This window comes from Anas acuta, chromosome 2 (assembly GCF_963932015.1).
Source record: "Anas acuta chromosome 2, bAnaAcu1.1, whole genome shotgun sequence".
NCBI lineage: Eukaryota > Metazoa > Chordata > Aves > Anseriformes > Anatidae > Anas > Anas acuta.
Window position 1 is genome coordinate 128,775,016 of NC_088980.1, and position 19,465 is coordinate 128,794,480.

General features: G+C 42.9%; 1 protein-coding gene across 3 annotated transcripts in view; it reads right to left on the minus strand.

Moving 5' to 3' along the window:
* Nucleotides 1-810: 810 nt before the first annotated feature.
* Nucleotides 811-19,465, minus strand: part of ZNF704 (zinc finger protein 704) — a 99,582-nt gene continuing 80,927 nt past the window's right edge. The window contains exons 8-10 of one of the 3 annotated variants that reach the window (XR_011093086.1): nucleotides 16,801-16,895; nucleotides 13,728-15,089; nucleotides 811-1,367 (exon numbers count right to left, since the gene is read on the minus strand). Coding sequence is in view for 2 of the 3 variants with exons in the window: in XM_068672163.1 (XP_068528264.1) it covers nucleotides 14,978-15,089; nucleotides 16,801-16,895 (207 nt within the window). In the remaining variant the exon portion in view is untranslated. Of the gene's footprint in view, nucleotides 15,090-16,800; nucleotides 16,896-19,465 lie in introns of all 3 variants that reach the window. The other 2 variants (XM_068672163.1, XM_068672165.1) reach the window with 2 other exon arrangements.

Below are 19,465 nucleotides of genomic sequence, written 5' to 3' on the forward strand. Positions count from 1 at the left end.
GTTGCCTTTTAGGGTGGCATTTAATTAGCGGGATTTAGTCTGAAATACCACTGAAACACTTCCTTGCTGATTATGGCTTCACAATCTCTTCCTTTTGCTGTCTAGATGAATGGGCTGTAGGACCACCTGGTCGCAGGTCCCTACTGACACAGCTTTGGGTACCACCCGGCAGGAGGGGGTCTCTGAAGGCGAGACTCCTCCAACAGAAGCACCAAGGAGCTCCTCTCACTGCAGCAGTGCCTGCTACCTCTGCCGGGCTTGGAGATCTTCCTGAGGAGAGATGGACGGCTGTTGGTGCATGTGTGTGGTGAGGAGGTGTTGCTGGAAGGGAGAAAAATAAGAACAGAAGAGTGATTAAACCGCTCATTAAATTTAATAGCCCTGCTATTTATATTGGAGTTGGCTTTGCAGCAGAGGGTAGGAATGCATTAGCCAAAGGAAAATCTAAATATGACCTAACAAAGCGAAGGGAGTTGAGAATTTGGACAGAAACAGTATTAATTTTTACTTTTTTTTTTTCTTTTTTTTTTTTTTCTTTTTTTTTCCCCCCCCACAAACTACTCCCTGTTTCGGGAATGTCTCTCCAACTTGTGAGTTCAAAGCAGTAGCTTCATTAGCTCTCCCGTGGAGGAAGGCTTATTCTGCTCAGACTGATCCCTGTCTATCGGGAGCGCTCCTTCACGTGCACAGGGAAGGAAGTCGGTCCCGTTTGTAATGAAGTCTGTGCAAAGGCTGCCTTGGACTTGGGCAGGTTCTCGGTTACGTGCTGGCACTCGTGGCTGTGAAAGAACTGAGTTTCACACAAACAAGTTGCAAAGTAGTACATACGGGTTTTATTACATGAATAATTGGACATACTCCTTGGTAATTGGTTACAAGTGCATTTCATTAATGTTCTGTGGACATCATAACAGTCGGAATATCTCAGCTGAACAGTCAGTATTTGGCTGAATTCAAGCCAGTGCAATTCATGACATAACCATAAACAGGAAATTACAGGTCTACGATGAGGTTAGACTAGATAGAGAGCAACAGCATATTTATTGTCACATCAAAGCGTTACAAAGTATGAAAGCCCAATATTTCAACTATCTCTAAAATGGTATTTGTACAAACCTGTTGTATTTACCTAAATGTAAGGATTCGTCACATGGGCAATGCATCATGTCTTTCGCTATTCTGGGGAGTCGTTTCAATATTCAAAACCATTTGGGGCCACGAGAAGAAATGTAAACATCTGATGGTCCTTTGAAAGTCCATTCTGAGAAAATACATCGTGTGCCACAGGAAAAGTGCATCCTAACTGGGGTGTCTGCTATGGCCAGTTCGACTCTCAGATTCACATAGCACCAGGTATTTATCCATTTCTGCAGTAAAAAGTTAGAAAATCTTTGTATTAACTCAGAAAAAAACAAAGTCAAAAGGTTTTTTTTCTTCTTCTTCTTCTTCTTTCTTTAGAGGAACAGCAATTAAATAAAAAACCCCACCCAACATTTAAACAGTTGCCTCTTATGTACAAAGGAACCAAAAGCTAGCAAAGCGCATAGCCAGAGAACAGTCTTTATTTATTTATTTACTCTCCTCAGGTTCACGCACCTGAATATCTGAGTTTATGTACAGGTGGACAGCTGTCCACAGCAGTAATAATCAGAATACTTCTATTTGGCTAAAAGTCGTATAAAAAAAGACAAAACACTTTTTTTTTTCTTCAAATACTTTCCAAATATATATATATATATACTAAAAGTATTCAGTATTTATTTCCATTAGTGCCAGAGTTGGAAGCTCGTTCTCGTTTTAAAAAGTTATCTTGGTGACGGCCTGGCCGCCACGCTCAGAGCTTGGCTTTGAGGGATGGCCGCGGGAGCTGTGCCAGACCCAGGGGGTTGCAGGTTGCAGAGAAATACAGTCGGGTCTTTCTTGTTGCTCCTCCAGGCCACGTCCCGGACACGGCGTCTCCCAGCTCCGAGGAGCCCCCCGTACCGCACCGAGCACCCCCACAGCATGACCCCCCAGGGCAGCCGCTCTGCTGATGGCCACGGGCACACCTACCGCAGGTATTTCGGCAGATAGCCCATGAAGACCTGGCCTCAAGCATTTATTTTCCACATCACTGTGTTCTGTGGATCGTGTTGTAGGGGCCCTGGTAAGGAACATGCTTTTCTGTTAGGCAACATACAAAGAGCACTGCGTTTTTTTAAGGATGGCGTTCGAACAACAAAACAAAATGAAAACCCAAATCCTCCAAAGTACTGTAAGTATGCTTTATGCAAACAGCACAATCAGGTAGCTTGATAAATGGGGAAACATAATTTCCACTCTAATTCTTGTAAAGAATATAAAATTACGGGCCGTAGCCCACCAAATACAAACACATACTGTAAAAATATTTTTCAATTAAGCATAACATAGATGAGTGCACATATCTGGGTAGGAAGAAATACCACTGCCTTCACACCAGCAGCAAATATTTGAATAGGTTGCATATAAACAAAACCTTTCTTTGTTGATCAGTCCAGGCTTGCTTTACTCTAAAGCAAGGGTGTTCCTTGTGTATCTTTAATTGTTTTTGGGTCTTTCTTCCTTGAAGATAAACCGTAAGAACAGACTTCATTCATTGACCCTACTGGGCTGATGCACATCACAGCAACAACCCCAAATACAAGTATTAATGCACACGGTACCTTTCCCTTCATTTAATTACCTCAGCTACAAGAACAAGACAACCCTGCTCATCTGTCCACGGCCTTCCAACAGCAGGTACATTCAGACCGAGCCCCGATCCTTCTCTCTTGCACACCCCAAGCCCTGAGGCCCCGGCGGTGCTCAGGGTGAAGGCCTGAGTGCTGCTCCCACCTCTCGCCTTGCCAAAGCTCAGAAGCACATCAGGCAGGACCAAGTGCTAATGGGGGCGGGGGCACCGCCAGCTCCTGCAGCTTGGGAGCCGCTCACCTAGAGGAAAAGGTTGTAAAGGAGCCGACACAAGATAGGGGATGCAGCCCTGTGAGGTGCATAGCTGGTGTGTGTACATTCATTCGCACAGGTCTAAGGGAGCGTCCTTGCTAGGTGGGTCCATCACCGTCTGCTCTCAGCAGGAACATGACCTGACAAAGCTACGGGAGAGCAATGAAGCACACGTCTTGTGATTAATGGCAACGCCATGGCATTTCCCACAGAAAGAAGCAGCTTCTTCTTGCTTTTTTGAGATAACTTCAAGTAGGTTTCCCTTCAAAGCCTCCTGTTTCTTCAAAAAATGTGTAACATTACCATGGATTTTGAGAGATTCCAGCTCGGTGGTGGCCATCTGAGCACCAGCGTTGATAAACCTGCCCTGAGGCTTATCAGCAATTACAAGCCCTGACAGACAAGCGAGCAGGCCAACAGAAACCTGGACTTAAAGACGGCAATGAGCTAGATTAAAAAGTGATTCTTTTAAAATGCTGAAATTCTTGTTCAGTAACTAGTAGTGCTTTCATGCTTTTTTTTTTTTTTTTTTTTTTTTTTTTGGCAATAGCTGAGCTAATATTTTGAAAACTCTACAAGTTTGCTCGTGGCTTTTCTTTCAGTCACCAGTTTGGAACCTGGCTGCTTCCTGGGAGGAGCATCTGTTGTCCTGAGCGTCCCTGAACACAACAGTGATGTACCAGGCAGGATGGGCTTCAAAACAAGCAGAAAACCTGGGTTTAAATGATCGCTTTTAATCTTGTTTTCTATTTCTATTTTCTATTTTTATTTTATTTATTTATTTATTTATTTATTCTGAAGAAAATTTGCTTTCTCATTTACTAAAGCACAGTGATGTGCAACAGAATATAACTCCAACAAAACTTAGCAAATTTTACTAGTCAGGATGTTCCAAAAATATTTAATTCAGAAATGCTGCAACATTCTTCACGATTCTTCATGCTCTTGTTTTCTCACATTCTTAATTTTTACTTTAGGAAAAACTGGTCCATGCACTTACAAGATGGCTTAGATTCTTCTCTGCAATTTTTAGTCAACCATACCTAAGCAAATTGCACAGAAAGCTTCTTTAAAACTAGAAAAAATGTAGCTATCAGGATTTTCAAGGAGAAGAGTAAAATTATTAAAAACACGTTTGGCAATCAAAGTGAAGAAACGCTGCCTATAGCTAGTGAACTGATAATTCACAGGGAAATGAAAAACCAAAAAAAAAAAGAGATTTTTTTCCATACAAATAATGAATATTAAAAGCACAAGAGGATGAGGGCTCTTTCTGGCCTCCTTCTAAAACCCAGTGACTGGAAAAAAAGAATTAATTTCCTGAATTGCTCCAATAATTTGAGAAGAAACTATTCCTTCCCTGTATTTAGAAACAGTGACTCTGTCAAAAGCTGGTTTAGTGCATTAACAAACCCAGGAGCTGGTGCTTAGCAAATTAAATAGTTCAGTAGTCTTGCTTTCCAGTTTCAAGTACAAAGCACGTGGTTTTTAGTATTTAAACTCAATTTTCATAGGCTTTTTAGACATTAATACGCACACTGCTAATTTCACAAATGTTTTTAAGAAAAGTATCTGAAACGTTTGGGGTGTCACCACTTGCACTACTGACTCCCTGCGTAGCTCAAGTCGATTTGAAGTGCTCTGATTCAGCACGCAGGATCCACTCAGATGCAGACACAAAGATTTCAAACACTTTTTTTTTTTTTTTTTTTCCTTTTTCTAAGAAGCAGTTGTTAGCCATGTCCAAGTGACTGGCAGTGGATTTACCTCACCTAAATCTGCAGCGCTGCTCACAGGCTGCCCCCAGAGGGCAATCAGATATCAGACTGCCAGTAAGTATCAGCTACATGCAAAAGTCTCTCTCTTTTTAAGCCTTCCTTCAAACACACATAAAAGCACAGAAAGCAGTCGGGCAGCAGAGCTGCTGCTGTGCTGCTGAAGGCCAGCCACACACCAGCATCCCCTGCTCCTGATTGTCTTCTGTGGGGGAAGCTTGAAGCTGAAACTGGCAGCTAAAAATCCTGAAGCTAACCCACATGCAATGGTATTAGGGCACTACGTGTGACCCCAAGATCAGAAGGAAGACGATTTCTTTGTTAGCACATCTAGGAACAAGAAGATTGTCTATAGGACATTGGCTCCCCAAACTGGGGGGAATAAAGCCAGAAAAAAAAACAAATGGGAATAACGTTATCAGGCTGGAAGCAGGTCTGTTAGCGTAAGAGCTTGGAGAGCTCCTGATGAAAGCAGGAAAACGCGTGCTCACGTATGGCTTCTGGTGCTCACACACAGCTTCTGGGGAGGTGTCCCTGCCCATGGCAGGGGGTGGAAGTAGCTGATCTCTTAGGGCCCTTCCAACCCACACCATGGCCGTGATGCTGTGATCCAGCGATCCTCTAACTCTGTGGTATATCCTCCTTCTGTGAGTTCAGAGACTGCCCAGCACCCAGGGTTGTGTTAGAACAGGAAAAACCTCTCTTTGGTAACTAAGTGAAGCTGATTTCAACTTTTCTGGGAACTCTTCTCATTTCAACTTGGTTTATTAAATGACTTTACACTTCTTTAAACTATTTTTTAAGGCCCATATCAATAAAACTAATGCAGGTTTTGTATCCAAGCAAATCTAGCGCTTTGTCTCCTGCTTATCCATATTCCATTTTAAATCATGCAACCCGCTAATATATTGAATTTACTACATAATAAACCAGTTCGCAGGCTACAACATCCCTCAGCATTATCATTAAAAGTTTTCCGATCTAAATAGTTCATTTGCTACATTTTATGGAACTTGTATTTTCATCAAAACATCTGAGTGTCACGGTTAATTTCTGGGTAAAACTAGAGTAACAAGGAGTTTCTTGTCTTGGACATCAAACAGACGTGGCCCAACAGGTGAAAAAGTTCATAAAGTGCAGTGCAGAGCACATTAAAGCTCCATGAAACAGATTTACACCGAGGGAAGGAGGAAATGCGCTGGTTCTAAAAATATTCATGCAGAAAAATATTTTTAAGAAGGAACTTAAATTTACTCTACATTCTCCAAGCTTGGGCCAACCCAAGCTGCTGTGAAGCCGGGTGTTAGGTGAGGTGTAGAGCTCTAAATCTAAAAGAATATTCCCCAAAACCTGTGACTGACAAAGACAACAACGCCTGGTTGTTGTTCCTTGTACCTTGCAAACACACTGGCGGCTGGTGCTGTGTTCGAAATCCCACAGGGAAAGCAACGGAGCAGTGCCCCCTTTGTAACAGCCTGGCAATAAGACACTCAGGAAGGGGAGTTGGGATTTAAGCCTCCCTTAACCTGAGGCTCAAACCCAACACCAGCCTGGTTTTAGGGCTTCTTGCTGGATTCCAGCAGATCCTGGGGAGCTGCCTTTGGCCAGCTCACGGGGCACAGAAGGGAGAGGTGTCCCCGAGGTGCAGCACGGCTCTGGGAGCAGGGAGACCACTGCCTCTGCTTTCTGCTCTGACAGCGCCGTGTTTTACTCAGTGACCTTCCACTCTGGAGAAAAAATGTGATGCTTCGAGGGCTCAGCTCGTTACAGCACGTTTTACTCTTAATTGTGTAACAAGACTTTTTATCAAGCTTGTAATTTAAATAAAACGAGCTCCTTTTCCTCTCCTCCTCAGATTAATCAGAAGGAATTCTAACTGTCTGCATGGCTTGGGAGGGGAAAATGCTTTTTTTGACCTTCAACCTGTGTGAAAGACGATCAGCGCAAAAGGTTGCATCGGTGCTGTTTGATTCATCGAATTTGGTGTTTTCTGGTCAATTCATTACACAGTCTGATTTTTAGTAACTGCGGTAACTTTAGCATCTGAACATATTTGGCTTAGGATGCTTCTGAGAAAAAATTATTCATTTGGGCAAGAAAGCTCCGCCAGCAGGTCAGGTACGCTGTTACAGAAAATAAATAAAGCCAGGGTTGGCTACTGCTGGGTGGCAGAATCCTTCCCTTCTGCATGGAAAATAGTGCAATGCTTTGGCAGGTGGAATGAATTCGTACCAAAACCAACAGGGATGAGGCCACAGAAGTGGCAGCACACTGCAAGGTAGCATCTGAACGACGATGGTACCGTGAAGTTTGCTGTGTGTAATGCCTTATTCTCAAGCCTCTGGCCTCATCACAAGTAAAAATGTGCCAAGAGAGAAGTTTCAACTTTTCTTTCCTGAGCTATTTTGTTTCAGGCTGTGCCTCATGGCTCAAGCCTGTGTCAGTAAGGTCTCTGAATTTCACTTTGTCCTTTGGCCCTTTACTAGAAGAGTCAGAGGGAAACAACCAAACACCCTCCTCCTGCTCAACAGCCTGGATCATTTCAACCTGACATTTAAATACAGATACAGATTGTATTTAAATACAGCAATCTTTTTGTACATACCCACTTCCTTGACGAGCTCTCTGCTTAAAAAGGAGCAGATCGTTCAGACCATGCAGTGCAATGAAGGAAGAAATCTCTTCCTTTCAAAAGTTATTTCCAAAAGAATCTGATTTCAGGCCAACTACTGCTAATTTAGGAATATCTTCACAACTAGAATACAAACAGGTAAAGCCCAGTAATAAAACGCAAGACACAAAGCAGAATTTACTCAGAAGTAGGCATTTTTCTGACATCACTGGTGGTTCCAGACTAAACAATTTCTATAACCAAAGGCAGTATTTTTTTGTCACTAATCCAAGATGTGTATAGCTTTGTAAAGGTGCTTTGGGTTACTTCTGCCCTGTAAGACAACACACCACTACTCTATGCAATTTACAGGTTTCCCTCTCTTCCTTTTGGTTCTTATGAAATCCCAAATTCTGTTTCGTAGCTTACAAAGAATGGATATAAAATTATACCAACGTCATCACTTCAGAGAGGTAATAAGATCCCAGTGCTATAAAAGCTCATTAAAAAAAAAGAGAGTGCACATTTTGCAGTGCTGTACATACACACACCGCTTTTTTCCGAAATTTAGCCCTTTGTAAGTATTGCACCTTGCTAAGAAGACTACCTTCTATTGTCACTAACAGCACTGATGCTCTTTTAACACTAAAAAAATCACACAAAGACAGCATCATCTGTGGCCTAACAGAACAATACCCTCAAGTTTTTAGGTAAGGTTACTTATTTCCTTGCATACTCAGAACTCTGTGCCTCCCGCTCCCCGGAGGAACAGGGAGCACACAAGGGATACAGGCAGGACGACACACAAAAAATGCTTCTCATGCCTTTTTTTCTGATGTGCTCAAGTAAGTCCCGTTGAGCTTGCTGGCAAATAGACACCTCTACGTATCTAAGAAATGCTTTCACGTGTTAAAATGCACAATTAAATGTTTCTTCTTTCTCGCGTTCCCTTTACAACACAAAAAAATAAAATCCAAGAGTCCTCTAAATTAATCTTGTCTCCTACACACACAACATGAATCGCGTAAAATCAGAAAAAGATAGATTGTCTTACAAAGTGCATATTTTGCTCAAAGCTGTACGAACATCAGCTCCTTCCACAGCCCGATTTCAGACAAGCACAAGGCATGTGCCTGGCTTTAGGAAGGCTAAAGGCTTCCTCGAGCACCTCGGTGGTGCTGAGCCTGCGTTTGGGACCAAGCTGCCCCTGTCTGTGCAGCCAGCCCTGCCCTGCTCTGCCCTGAGGATCACGGGCAGCCCTGCCACAAGACATCGCCTGGCGTCAGTGCCGCAGCTCCTACAGGTGAGTAGCGACACCCAAAGTCCTGACACCGTGTGCGATTCACACGTCTAGGTCCCAATACTGAAGATTTTGGTGTGCATTCTTATTCACTTCAGCGTACGTATTTAAGAATCTGCAGAAAGAAGGTCCTGGACAACAGAAAATGATAGGAAAAATTATTATGGGCAAAAAATAATTCTGTATAAATAAGGAAAAAGTTGAGAAATTGCATATCTATTCTTGCAAAACACTGGTTAATATGGATCGGTAGGACCTTGGGGTGACTGAAGCCTTTGCAGATATGGAAAGAGTTTGGTGGTGGCATGGTCTCTTTTAATTTCATGTAGAAATTAGCACCATGCACAGTGGAGTACTCAGGGTTATCATCCTAGTCTCTGATTTTTTGCTTGCTGAAGTCATTTGGTAATTCCATTATAGACAAAGTATGCTTTGACCAAGCAGCGATATGAACGAGAACCCTTTATATTTACAGCAGATTTGGAAAGACTTCTACAAATGTATAGGTTTATACTACATTTAGGTTATGGTTCAAGCTCACTTTCTGTATTTTGTATCAGCTAAAATGTCTGGCTTGTGTTTGGACCTTCATAAGCGTTAGTGCCGAGTGAGCTCACATTCCCCAATTAATGCTTCCTTCCTAGCAATAATAATACATTAATAATTCAGCTAGTGACATATTGCTCTTCAGATTTTGCCTAGAATAGAAAAAAAAGAAATCAAATTCTTACCCATCTTCCATTCAAATAAAACTACACCTTGCCTTTACAACCCTCCTCTGCTCCCTGAGGAAATCTGCATTAACCTTATCTTTTTTGTTGTTGTTGTTAGTCTTCCCAAGGCATTTTGTATAAACATTTTAGTGACGTCTGTTTATCTAAACATTACACATTACACGCTAATGGCTGGAGGGCGAAACACGGTAAGATGAAGAGTGGGAGGTCAATCGTACATTTTTGAAGAGGGCTGGTTTCATATGTGAGTTGGAAAACCTGGCCTTCCCGTTTGGCAAAGGTGGCAAATACACCCAAACGTGTCAGCGTCCCTCCTTGGCAAGGAGCTACATCCAGAATTTTGATTTAATATGGACACCCTACCCCATTAGTGTAATATTTTGTGTAGTCAAAAGTAAAAGAAAAGCTGAAATAGTGTCTGCCTTGCTAAATTAATTTCTACCAAGGGTAATTTGGATATCTCACGTTTACATTCAAACACTGAAGGAAAAAAAATCTTGGCATTAAGACGTGTTAAAAAAGCAAGACCCTGGCTCGTTATTGAATTTACCCATTCCCTCACATTTCGAGTGGATTCTTGCTCTTAGCATAAGCAAGAACAGGAGCAACAAGTAGTTTATTTCGCGTGGTGCCATCAGCAGCAGGCCCTGCTTTCAGGGCCTTTTGGGATTGCTACGCAAAACGGCCTGTGTGAAGCCAAAAGCAGACGGGCAGTGCTCTTCACATCGAGCTACAAACTCAGGAACTGAAGATGCAAGGCCTTTGTATCTTGTGTTTGGGCAGCAGTGAGATGGCCGTCCACGCGGAAGCGCTGTAGTCCAAGGTGGAGAAAGGCCTCCAAGTGGGCGTTATCAGTTCCAGCTGTGCACTGGCTTTTCTGCAGCCCTGAGGAAGCTTTTCAAGGTCAAGCAGATGCAGCCAAGGGCTGCTTCCACCTAGCAGATACTGAATGTATTCAAACCGTCAGCGTGATTAGCGTCTGCTAATGACTTACTCTCTAATTACGTTGCTAAAGGTGTCATAAAAGCCTCCTGCTCACACCTCCACCACGCTGCTTTGTAACAGCCCCGTTTTCCACCAGTGAAACCCCGACAGCCGCAGGATAGACCCAGCACACTGCCAGGTCCCAGTTCCAGTGCTACCACCTACAGGAAGGTTGGTAACGTGTCAGCAGAAGACAAAATGAGACTTCACAAAGACTTCCTGATCCAAGTAGTTTAAGAAAAGGAGCAGCACAACGCCTCCCTACAGATGACTGGAGTTTATACTGACAGAAACAAGCCTTTCTGGCAACCTGCTCTACATGTGGCCAGCAAGCTTTGCGTGTCTTGCCTTCCTCCTGAGATGGTTTCTCAACATAGGACACCGAGAGGGGATGGAAGAAAGGACTTTGTGTGCCACACTTTTGGCTGGGCCTGCTTGTCCTGTGATCTGGGACCACTTCAGCTGGTCGCAGCCCGTATCAGACTGTCTTACTGGGTCAGGATGAATGAAAAAACCCAAACGCAGCGACAAGGAATACGTTTGGGCCATGCCGTGGAGCCAGAACCCATTGTTAAGCACAGGTTCCACAAGAACCTGTTGCTGAAGCTTTGCCTTCCTTTGTGGTCCTCTTTGCTACCTCACACAAGGAAGGGGAGAAGGAGCGAGGAAAGCAGGCGATGGAGAAGGGCTGCGAGGGATCCATGCATCATCAGAGAGCCGGTGTTCATGCCGGGCCAACGATGTGGGTAAGGAAACACAGCAGGAAGGTTTCCTGCTCAGTGTGGTGACACGAGCAGGCCCTGCAGGTCTGGCTCACACAACAACGGGTACCTGCACGTTGCTTCATGGAAGAGCTTCTGCTCACTTTGCATCCTGTGTGTCCTTTCACACTTGTGCAAGGCACTGGAGAATCAGGCACACTGGGGTGGAAAAAAATTTTTAGGAGCAAGATGATCGGAGCTCACGCTGTCCAACAGCTGCTGTTTCCTATAGGGTGGGGACATGGGAAACAGCTTTGTTGTAGGAAGAGAAATCCTGATGTATTTGGGAGCTGCTCTGTTGACAGCCACTCTGCTACCGATGCCGACAGTCTCTGTAACCAGCATCGCTGGCTGCAAGTGGCTAAAACTAGCAGAATAAATCCTCCCACTTGTGTGTCTTACGGGGAGGTTCGGGCTCTTGCCATCAACGTGCACGTGTCCAGCCACCTGAAGCACACAGACACGGCATAACGAGCTCTGGCTGCTCCCCCCATCTTTGGGAGGTCAGAGAGAATGACCTACGAACTGCAAAGAAATAGGAAATTGGGGGAATGGCGTGTCCTGACGGCTCTAAACAAGCAAAACATTCAAGCTAGCCCCTTCCTGGGAAGCAAAGAGATCTAAACTGTTTCTGGAAGGACTGTGCAGAACTCTGACACGAGCCAGGCATTTGCAGGCCAACATTACCGCGTGGAACAACACCGAAGCAATACGCTAAAAAATGGAAGAAGTTATGTCAGATGCGCTCTGTGATGCCAAGACAGAGAGAGAAAGGCTTTGCTGACATTTCTGGTCTTGCTGGGTGTGTTAAGAAGGCAAAAGGGATCTCTGCAGATGACAAAGGGCAGTCAGCTGGGTGCCTGGGTGCCCTGCGGCAGCTCAAGAGGGCTGTGCCATCTCCCTGGCTCAGGCTGGGAGCGAGACACGTTAATCACAATGCCACAGCCAAAAGGTGCAGAACTGATTTAATATAAACTCTGCTGATTAAAGTTTGTGTAAAAATACTGATAGTTTAATTTTGTCCCGGCAGGATTTATGCTGGGTTTTCCATCCTCTCTCTGCTTGTTAACACAAACCTTCTACCACTTTTGATGATTTGCAGCTCTTGTACCTCTACGTAATCCATAGCAAATCCGTACCAGAGGGCGCCCTGGTCTGGCACGAAAACCAATCTTCTGAGCGGAAATCTATAACAAATAATCTTATTACAATAATTTTAAAGTGCCCTCAGGAAAGGTGCTCGTGATGCCTTGACATTACGGAGCCAACATACAATCTAACGCATTATTTTTACAAAATCCTCCGAAGCAACAAGGCAAAATACAAAAGGAGGGGAACAACAAACATATAAGCAAATACTGTTAAGTCTTACAATGGTCTCATTAACTATGATACATTTTATAATTAGTCTTGCAGTGCGGTAAGAATAGGGGGCAAATTGGCAGGAGTATCTTTGAAAAGGCCCAGATTTTGTAAGTACGACCACAGTAAATACGGAAACAGCAAGCTCAGTGTTTGAAGACAAAATTTGAGACTATGAATTACTACGAGGCATTTTACTACAGGCATTGAAAAAATACAATATCCAAAGAAAACCCACGAGCCACATTTTGCTGAGGAAAAAAAAAAAAGATGATAGAACAGTGGCTACGTATATCCAGTGACATTAACCGCCTGGTTTTAGATTTATAAAGAAAACAATCCTTCTCATCCCTCTTGATCCCAGATATGTGTATATGTATGTGCCTACATATACACACACATCTATGCACATAGATAGACACACACATATATATATTTCAGGGTCTGACTAGGTTTCTATTTCCTTTTCTTTTTTTTTTTTTTTTTTTGGAATAACTTAAGAGAACACAACTGGGCTCAAAAAAATCAAGAAATTGTGTGCATGCAAGCATATCCTGCTGCTTGTGCATGTAAATTACACAATTTGTAAACAACTGCAGAAATAGCACGTTCAAATTAGGCAGCTGATTGCCCAATTAACTTGCTTAAAAAAAATCAGATGATAACCATCAGTAGCTCCTATTATATATTTACTTCTCCGCATCACTTTGCTGAATTCATAGCACATATCCTCAACAGCTGCGTCGTTATTTTGTGCTTTAACACAGGCAAAAGCAGCAATGCATGCTCAATAAAGTACCAAATGAACTTTGGACCAGATTTTAGAAAGCTGTTTAGATACTCAGAGTCCTTATCCCAGGGAAGACAAGGCAGATTAGACAATTTAAAGAAATTAAAAAAAAATCTGGTCTCAATTCAAATGGTATGAAAAGAAATCCAGAGATTTTCAGCCTCTATATCTCTATTAAGAGGCAAAGTTTTGCTTTTTTTTTTTTAAGGTGTCTTGTTTTGTTTAACAGGCAAGCATTACGTAACAGTATACGTTCATATCCTAGTAAATCCTTACTTTATTTTTGTATTAAAATAATTGTCAATCAATTCCATCAAGTTGAGACAACACAGCTTTCCACATTCAGGTGCATACTTCCTAATGGACAGAGAATCTCTATCCAAGTACTGTGAGTACAGGAACTTGTTAATGTGTATACTGAAATGAATTAAGAAATGGACTTTTACCATAAATATGTTGCTCCTTTGCTGTTGTACGTCTTTTTCGGAGATGACGTTGTGGATAGGGGGTATATTCTTTCCTTTGCCATTTTTTTTTGCGCAAAATAAATTTTAGCAACTTTAACAGGTGAAAAAAAAAACACGTTGAGCAAACTGTTATCTTAACAACAATCTCTCAAATACGAGAAAAGGAAGCAAGAGCAGAACTGCTGGGCTGGATCATGTCCCTGAATAAGTATTTGATATAATCCTAGTGGCTGCATTTACCAGTTCGCTACAGGCCTTGTGCAGCAGCAGACGTGCTGGTCCAACTGTCAATCTTCCCCAGGAAGAGGGCGAGTGGTAAGAAAAGCTACTGGACCCCATTATTCTCATGAGTTTCCATCGCTGAATTTCTTCCCTCCACTTATATGGTGACGGTATCTGCTGGTGACTTTCCATTGCTGCTTTTCTTCCTCCAGAGATCAAAAATCCAATTTGGTACTTGAATTACTTTGTTCCACTCCGCTGGTCTGTGCCTGGTTTAAAAATCTTCCAGGAGCACTGCTTGCCCTTCTTGAAAATTCAGGCTTTTGTTTTTCTCCTATAAACAAACAAACAAAAATCCCAACTCCTCCCCATAGCCCCTCTCAAAAATATAATATCATCATGATTATTCGTATCAGGAGAATTATTTAGCAGTCTCCAGTCTTAGTACAGCTTTTGCTGAGTAAACGGTAGCTTATAGGACTCTGAAGTGTTTATTAGAAAGCTTTCAAAAAGAGATCTTCATTTCAGGAACAGAAAAATTGTTCAGTTTAGCAAATACAGATGTTCACAGCAAAGAGACTGAAATGGTTAAAAATGATCGGAAGGAGCAAGTAGCTCAAAGAGTTAGCAAAAAATTAACTTTTCCTTTTTTTTTTTTTTAACAGAAAAACACTAATAGCTGCTCTGGTTTCGATACTTAGTAAGACAGATTTTTGTTATATGTTCTTGTTTTTGCTTTTTATTTATTTTTTGCTCTATTGCTCCACACAGGTTTTGATTAGTGCTTCTCCTTGGCTACAAGTGCTTCACTTTGAAATACAAAGCTCTTGTTTTTTTTTAAAAAATAAAAAACAAACCAAAAACCAAAAAAAAAAAAAAACCAACAAAAAAAAACAACCAACACCACATCACTGGAGGGAAACCGGGAAGTGATACAGTGCAGCTGTAGCAATCTGGTCCTGCTGTTGTCCTCCCCCATCCCCAAATCCGCTGCAGGATTTCACTCGTTAGTCGATGAACCTTTGGCAGGCCTTCTTCCACCGGCAGGCAGTACACCACATATCTCTGTTCTCCATCCCATAGACCTTCCGACACTTTTTCCCCTCCCCTCTAGGCTTCCTGTTGGAGAGAAAGGAAAGCTTATTAACATGATGGTTTTTTTTTAGCTTTACCACCCCCAGATCAGGACAAATGACCTAAATGGAGCACACAAGGGCGAGAAACCCCAGTGTTTCAAAAAGATTTGGGGGTATTTTCGAGGTGACCAGGAACTGGTGAAGCTGGCAGATCCATGGCTGCACTCTCCAGCAGCTGCTGAGCCTGCTCCTCTATGCCAAGGCTGGTCCCAGTCATCAGGCTAAGCCTGATCTAGAAACGTGTTACTTCAGCCACATGAAGTGCCGAGGTGTAAGGGATAACCACAGCCCAGGTCACATCAGACACGGGCGCTCTTTGGCACAAATATTTTGCATAGCTCCGAGCAGCAGACCTTGACTACAAGCACGCAGCAGCTCTGCAAAGGAGAGGAAAAGCCATCTCTGAAGTTTCTAAGTCCTTGCTGCATGGTTTGCTGAGGCTGATAGATCAAAGAACACCACGGTGATTAAAACCAAGTGTCAACCCTTGCCCTCAGCAGCAAGGCGTTCACGTGTGCTCCTGCTCCTTCCTCCCCAAAGCCAGGCAGGCAGGCGGTACCTGCCTCTAAAGCTCTAATGACTGTCAGGTCTTCCATCCTGCAACATACTTAGAGTTCACACAAGAAGTTCAGAAAATGATCAAAGTAATTGTTAAAATGGAACTTTTCTGTTCAACTTGTAGCAAACCTGAGGAGCGATGCTACAAGGAGGGACCCAGTGCTTATTATGGCAGTGCCATCTGCCCTGGCATCCTTAAATCAAGTCAGCTTATAGATTAAAATTGTTTAATACCTGTATTAAATACTGCATAGCATACATGGGAATTGCCTGGTGATTACTCTCTTGCATACATATGCATTTTTTGATTACTGAACATTTACTATTGGTCAAAATCCATGAACTGGGAAGATCCCAAATTCAGTTCAGAGCACGTGCAACGGTCTGAGAGTCATAAGAAAATGAAAAGCTTAAAATCTTCCTTTTGGTCTTTGGTTTCTTTTTAGGGTAGTCACCTTCTAGGACTGAGAGATTAAGCATTTCTTTACTGTAAGAAATACAGCATCACAGTTGAATTTTTTAACATAACTTTCTGAATGCCTTTTTTTTTTTAAAAAAAAAACAAAACTCCAGTCAAACATCATCTTTAATGGAAGTGAACGTAGCTCACATCTAGGAAGGCAAGGCATAAAGCTTTGCTTTATCTAATTTATTTTAAGATATACTTTTATATCTGTTTTTAACTGGAGTCAACTACCACAATGAATGAATGGTGATGAGCACACGAGAGAGCCCAGCCTTTTAGGAAAAAAAGCAAAGCCGTGTAACAAAGTTCAGGGTGCTTCAGCTGGAACAGTTGCAGTGGGTCTGCATAACACTGATTTACAGGAGAATTTAGATCTGCATCTGAACTCCAGATTCATCTGGCACAACGCCTGCAGTTGTGCTTTGCAGTCTGCACTTCTCATTTCTCATCAACTCATTTTTTCCCCAGAACTTTACTTTTGATGCTAATGAAAAGCATAATAGGTCTGGAAGGGTTATCCTGAAGTCTTTTAGTGAGAAGCTGCCTGACAACTGCAATCACAGTCGGTGCTGTAGTTTTTCTGTTGCTTTGGCCCCTGACATCTTATTTACTAAATAACCTGCAAGTTGTGAAGCTGCTGGTCTGTCAGCAGGAGCTAACGGTCCCGTACCTCAAGCCAAATGCTACTCTAGGCGGTGATGAAAGAACTGTGTGGGCCTGTTTCTGCTCTCCACTCCCTGCAGGACGATTATGAGTTGGTGAGACCTGTCAATACAGACAAAAAAGGCTGCTTATGAACCGCGTACAGGCACGAATGCAATACAAACACACCTTTAAGTCTTTGGCAATCAAACCGCTGCTGTTTGTCACAGGTAAACAGAACTGTTCCCACAAAACGTAATTAATGATACGTGGTGGCAAAGATACCCGGGAAAGGTTAGTGTGTAACACACAAACACAAATAAGCTGGAGGTCTCTGTATAAATACGTCCATTTTGCATCAGGTACTTATTAGCTGCATTTCATTCTTCTGTACTTCTAGCCCTGCAAGCAGAGTAAACTGGAATACAGATCGGCATCACTTCAGGTTTGGGGAGACACAGAAAATGCGTGCATTCAATTTTTTTTTTTTAAAGAACTCTGAACGGCTCCTACTAAAACTTTCTCCAATGTAAGCAGAGAAAATACCTGGAAAAACAAACTCCAGGCTGTGCTAAGATGAATACCAGCAACCCCTTATGAAACGAAGGGAGTTTGCATGCTGCTCCAGTCCGTGACCTTGCACTGTTTGTGGATTCAGCCTTGGCGAAGGGGGTTTGCTGCAGGGCAGTTACAATGCAGCCCCCCACGTCAGCCCTTCTGATCCAGGCTGCTAGCAAGCCATACCAAATTATTTCCTTTGTTCTACACTGTAAACCTTCCCAGCAGGTTTCCTCTTCTCTGAATGCTCCTGAGTGCACGGCGTAGTTTGGTCTCCTGAGACTTGACAAATAAACGTGCTGCAGGAGCCTGGGAGCTGGGGCCATAATTCAAGTAGCCACGTGCCATAAAGCTTGGCCTTACATAATTCCTTGATTATTTACAGCTAGGGGCTTATTTAGCTCCTGGGTGAATGCCCCAACCACTTACTTCTAAAACACAAGAAAAAAATGATACTTTGGAGCAATTCCATTTTGATATGTACAGAATGCAGCAAGCTGCATCAGTCGCTGGCTACTGCATGCAGTAATAGCAGATATCATCACAGCTCCTTGTGCAACCACGGCTGGCTTTTCGCTCCTGCCCTTCTCAAGTCTCGTAATATCTGTCTGGAAGAAGTGACCTGATTTGAGGGTAGTTATTGAATGTGCTTTGAGCATTACTCTATTTTACAGCTATTGCACAGCAGCAAAAAGCTATTAGAGCAGCCACTCTTTCAAATTTCACTTTTGGCTGGCACCTACAGAATTCTCCCATTTAAGTGCATGTGCAGCTCACACCCTGCACAGGTTTAGGCCATTACCAATACAGTATTTCATATCTCAAAACATGAAATGAATTTCCTCTCTCCACCTGCTTACCATAACTCAAGTTTTATACAACCAGAGACCACCCTAGGTCCTTCTGTCCTGTCAGTCCTCGCTCCTGAGTGCAGCCTGTTGGCTACGACATGCTGCCTCCCCTGATGCTAGGGGTTATCCAAATTCCTTCTTTCATAAATACAAACTTATATTTTGCACAACTCAAACACACCTGGTCTTAAGGGTCCCACTTCACAAATGGAGCATACATGATTACGTATGGAGTATTCATGATTATCTTGCCTTTTTGACAGTCTTTCTCCATCAGCAGTGACTTTATATTTTCACTTCCAGAAACGCCCCAAAGCACCAGCCCCAGCGTGGAGGTGATGCTGGCTCAGTGGATTCCCAGTGGACTACTGCTGCTTGACATCTGACAGCCAGATCTTAATTCACCTAGCATGTGCTGCGTTGGCACTACATATTTTCGGTTGAGATACCTGCTGCCTTTCAATATCTACACGTTAGACTTCTGCAGTTGCCTTTAACCAGAAAATTGTCACCTCTGTCAAGACCAGTGTGAGGTTTCTTTGGCAAATCGTGCTTTTATGTAAAATCATGCAGATTGTCATTAACTTTCTATCCATTATTAATCACTTCTCTTGTTTAATCAAGGAATGATTGGAACATTGAAAATGTTTCCTTGTTTTCATATTGGCAAAGCAGTAACACTTCTCTGTTCTCTGGCACTGGTGTTTAAATATCACTGCTAGCTGGTACTCGGCGTATTTCTTGGCTATCATCAAAGAGAGGAGCATTCTGAAGGCCTCCTGTGATATAAGCACACTGCCCAATTGCTTCCAAACACAAAACAAATTCAAGTAGCAATTACAACGTGCAGACAGTGCCTCCCCCAGCTCTCCAAGGAGGGTCTCAGCACTGTGGTTACCATGGATGAGCACAGCAAGGAGGCTAAACTGCACCAAAGTTGGGCTTTAGTGTATTTCGACATGCTTTGCAGCAGGCACAAACAATACCTGTTAGCTGTACTCACTTGTACACCGCACTGAGTGCCAGCTAAGAGCAGGGCCTGAGACCTCAATCCCTGCAGGCTTTTCACATCTGAAGTGCTGTCTGCACAGAGCATTAATGGGAAATGCTATTGTTTGTTAGGAGGGAAGAGTTGGAGCTTCCCGTTACAGCTCCTAGGGGAAGCTGTAGTTACAGAGAATAGCTGTAAACACCAGATTACCAAAATCTTCTAGATAAATGTCTAAGGTTAGATGCTGTGAATACCCCCAAGCTGAAAGCAGCTGCATAATGAATCCCAACTGG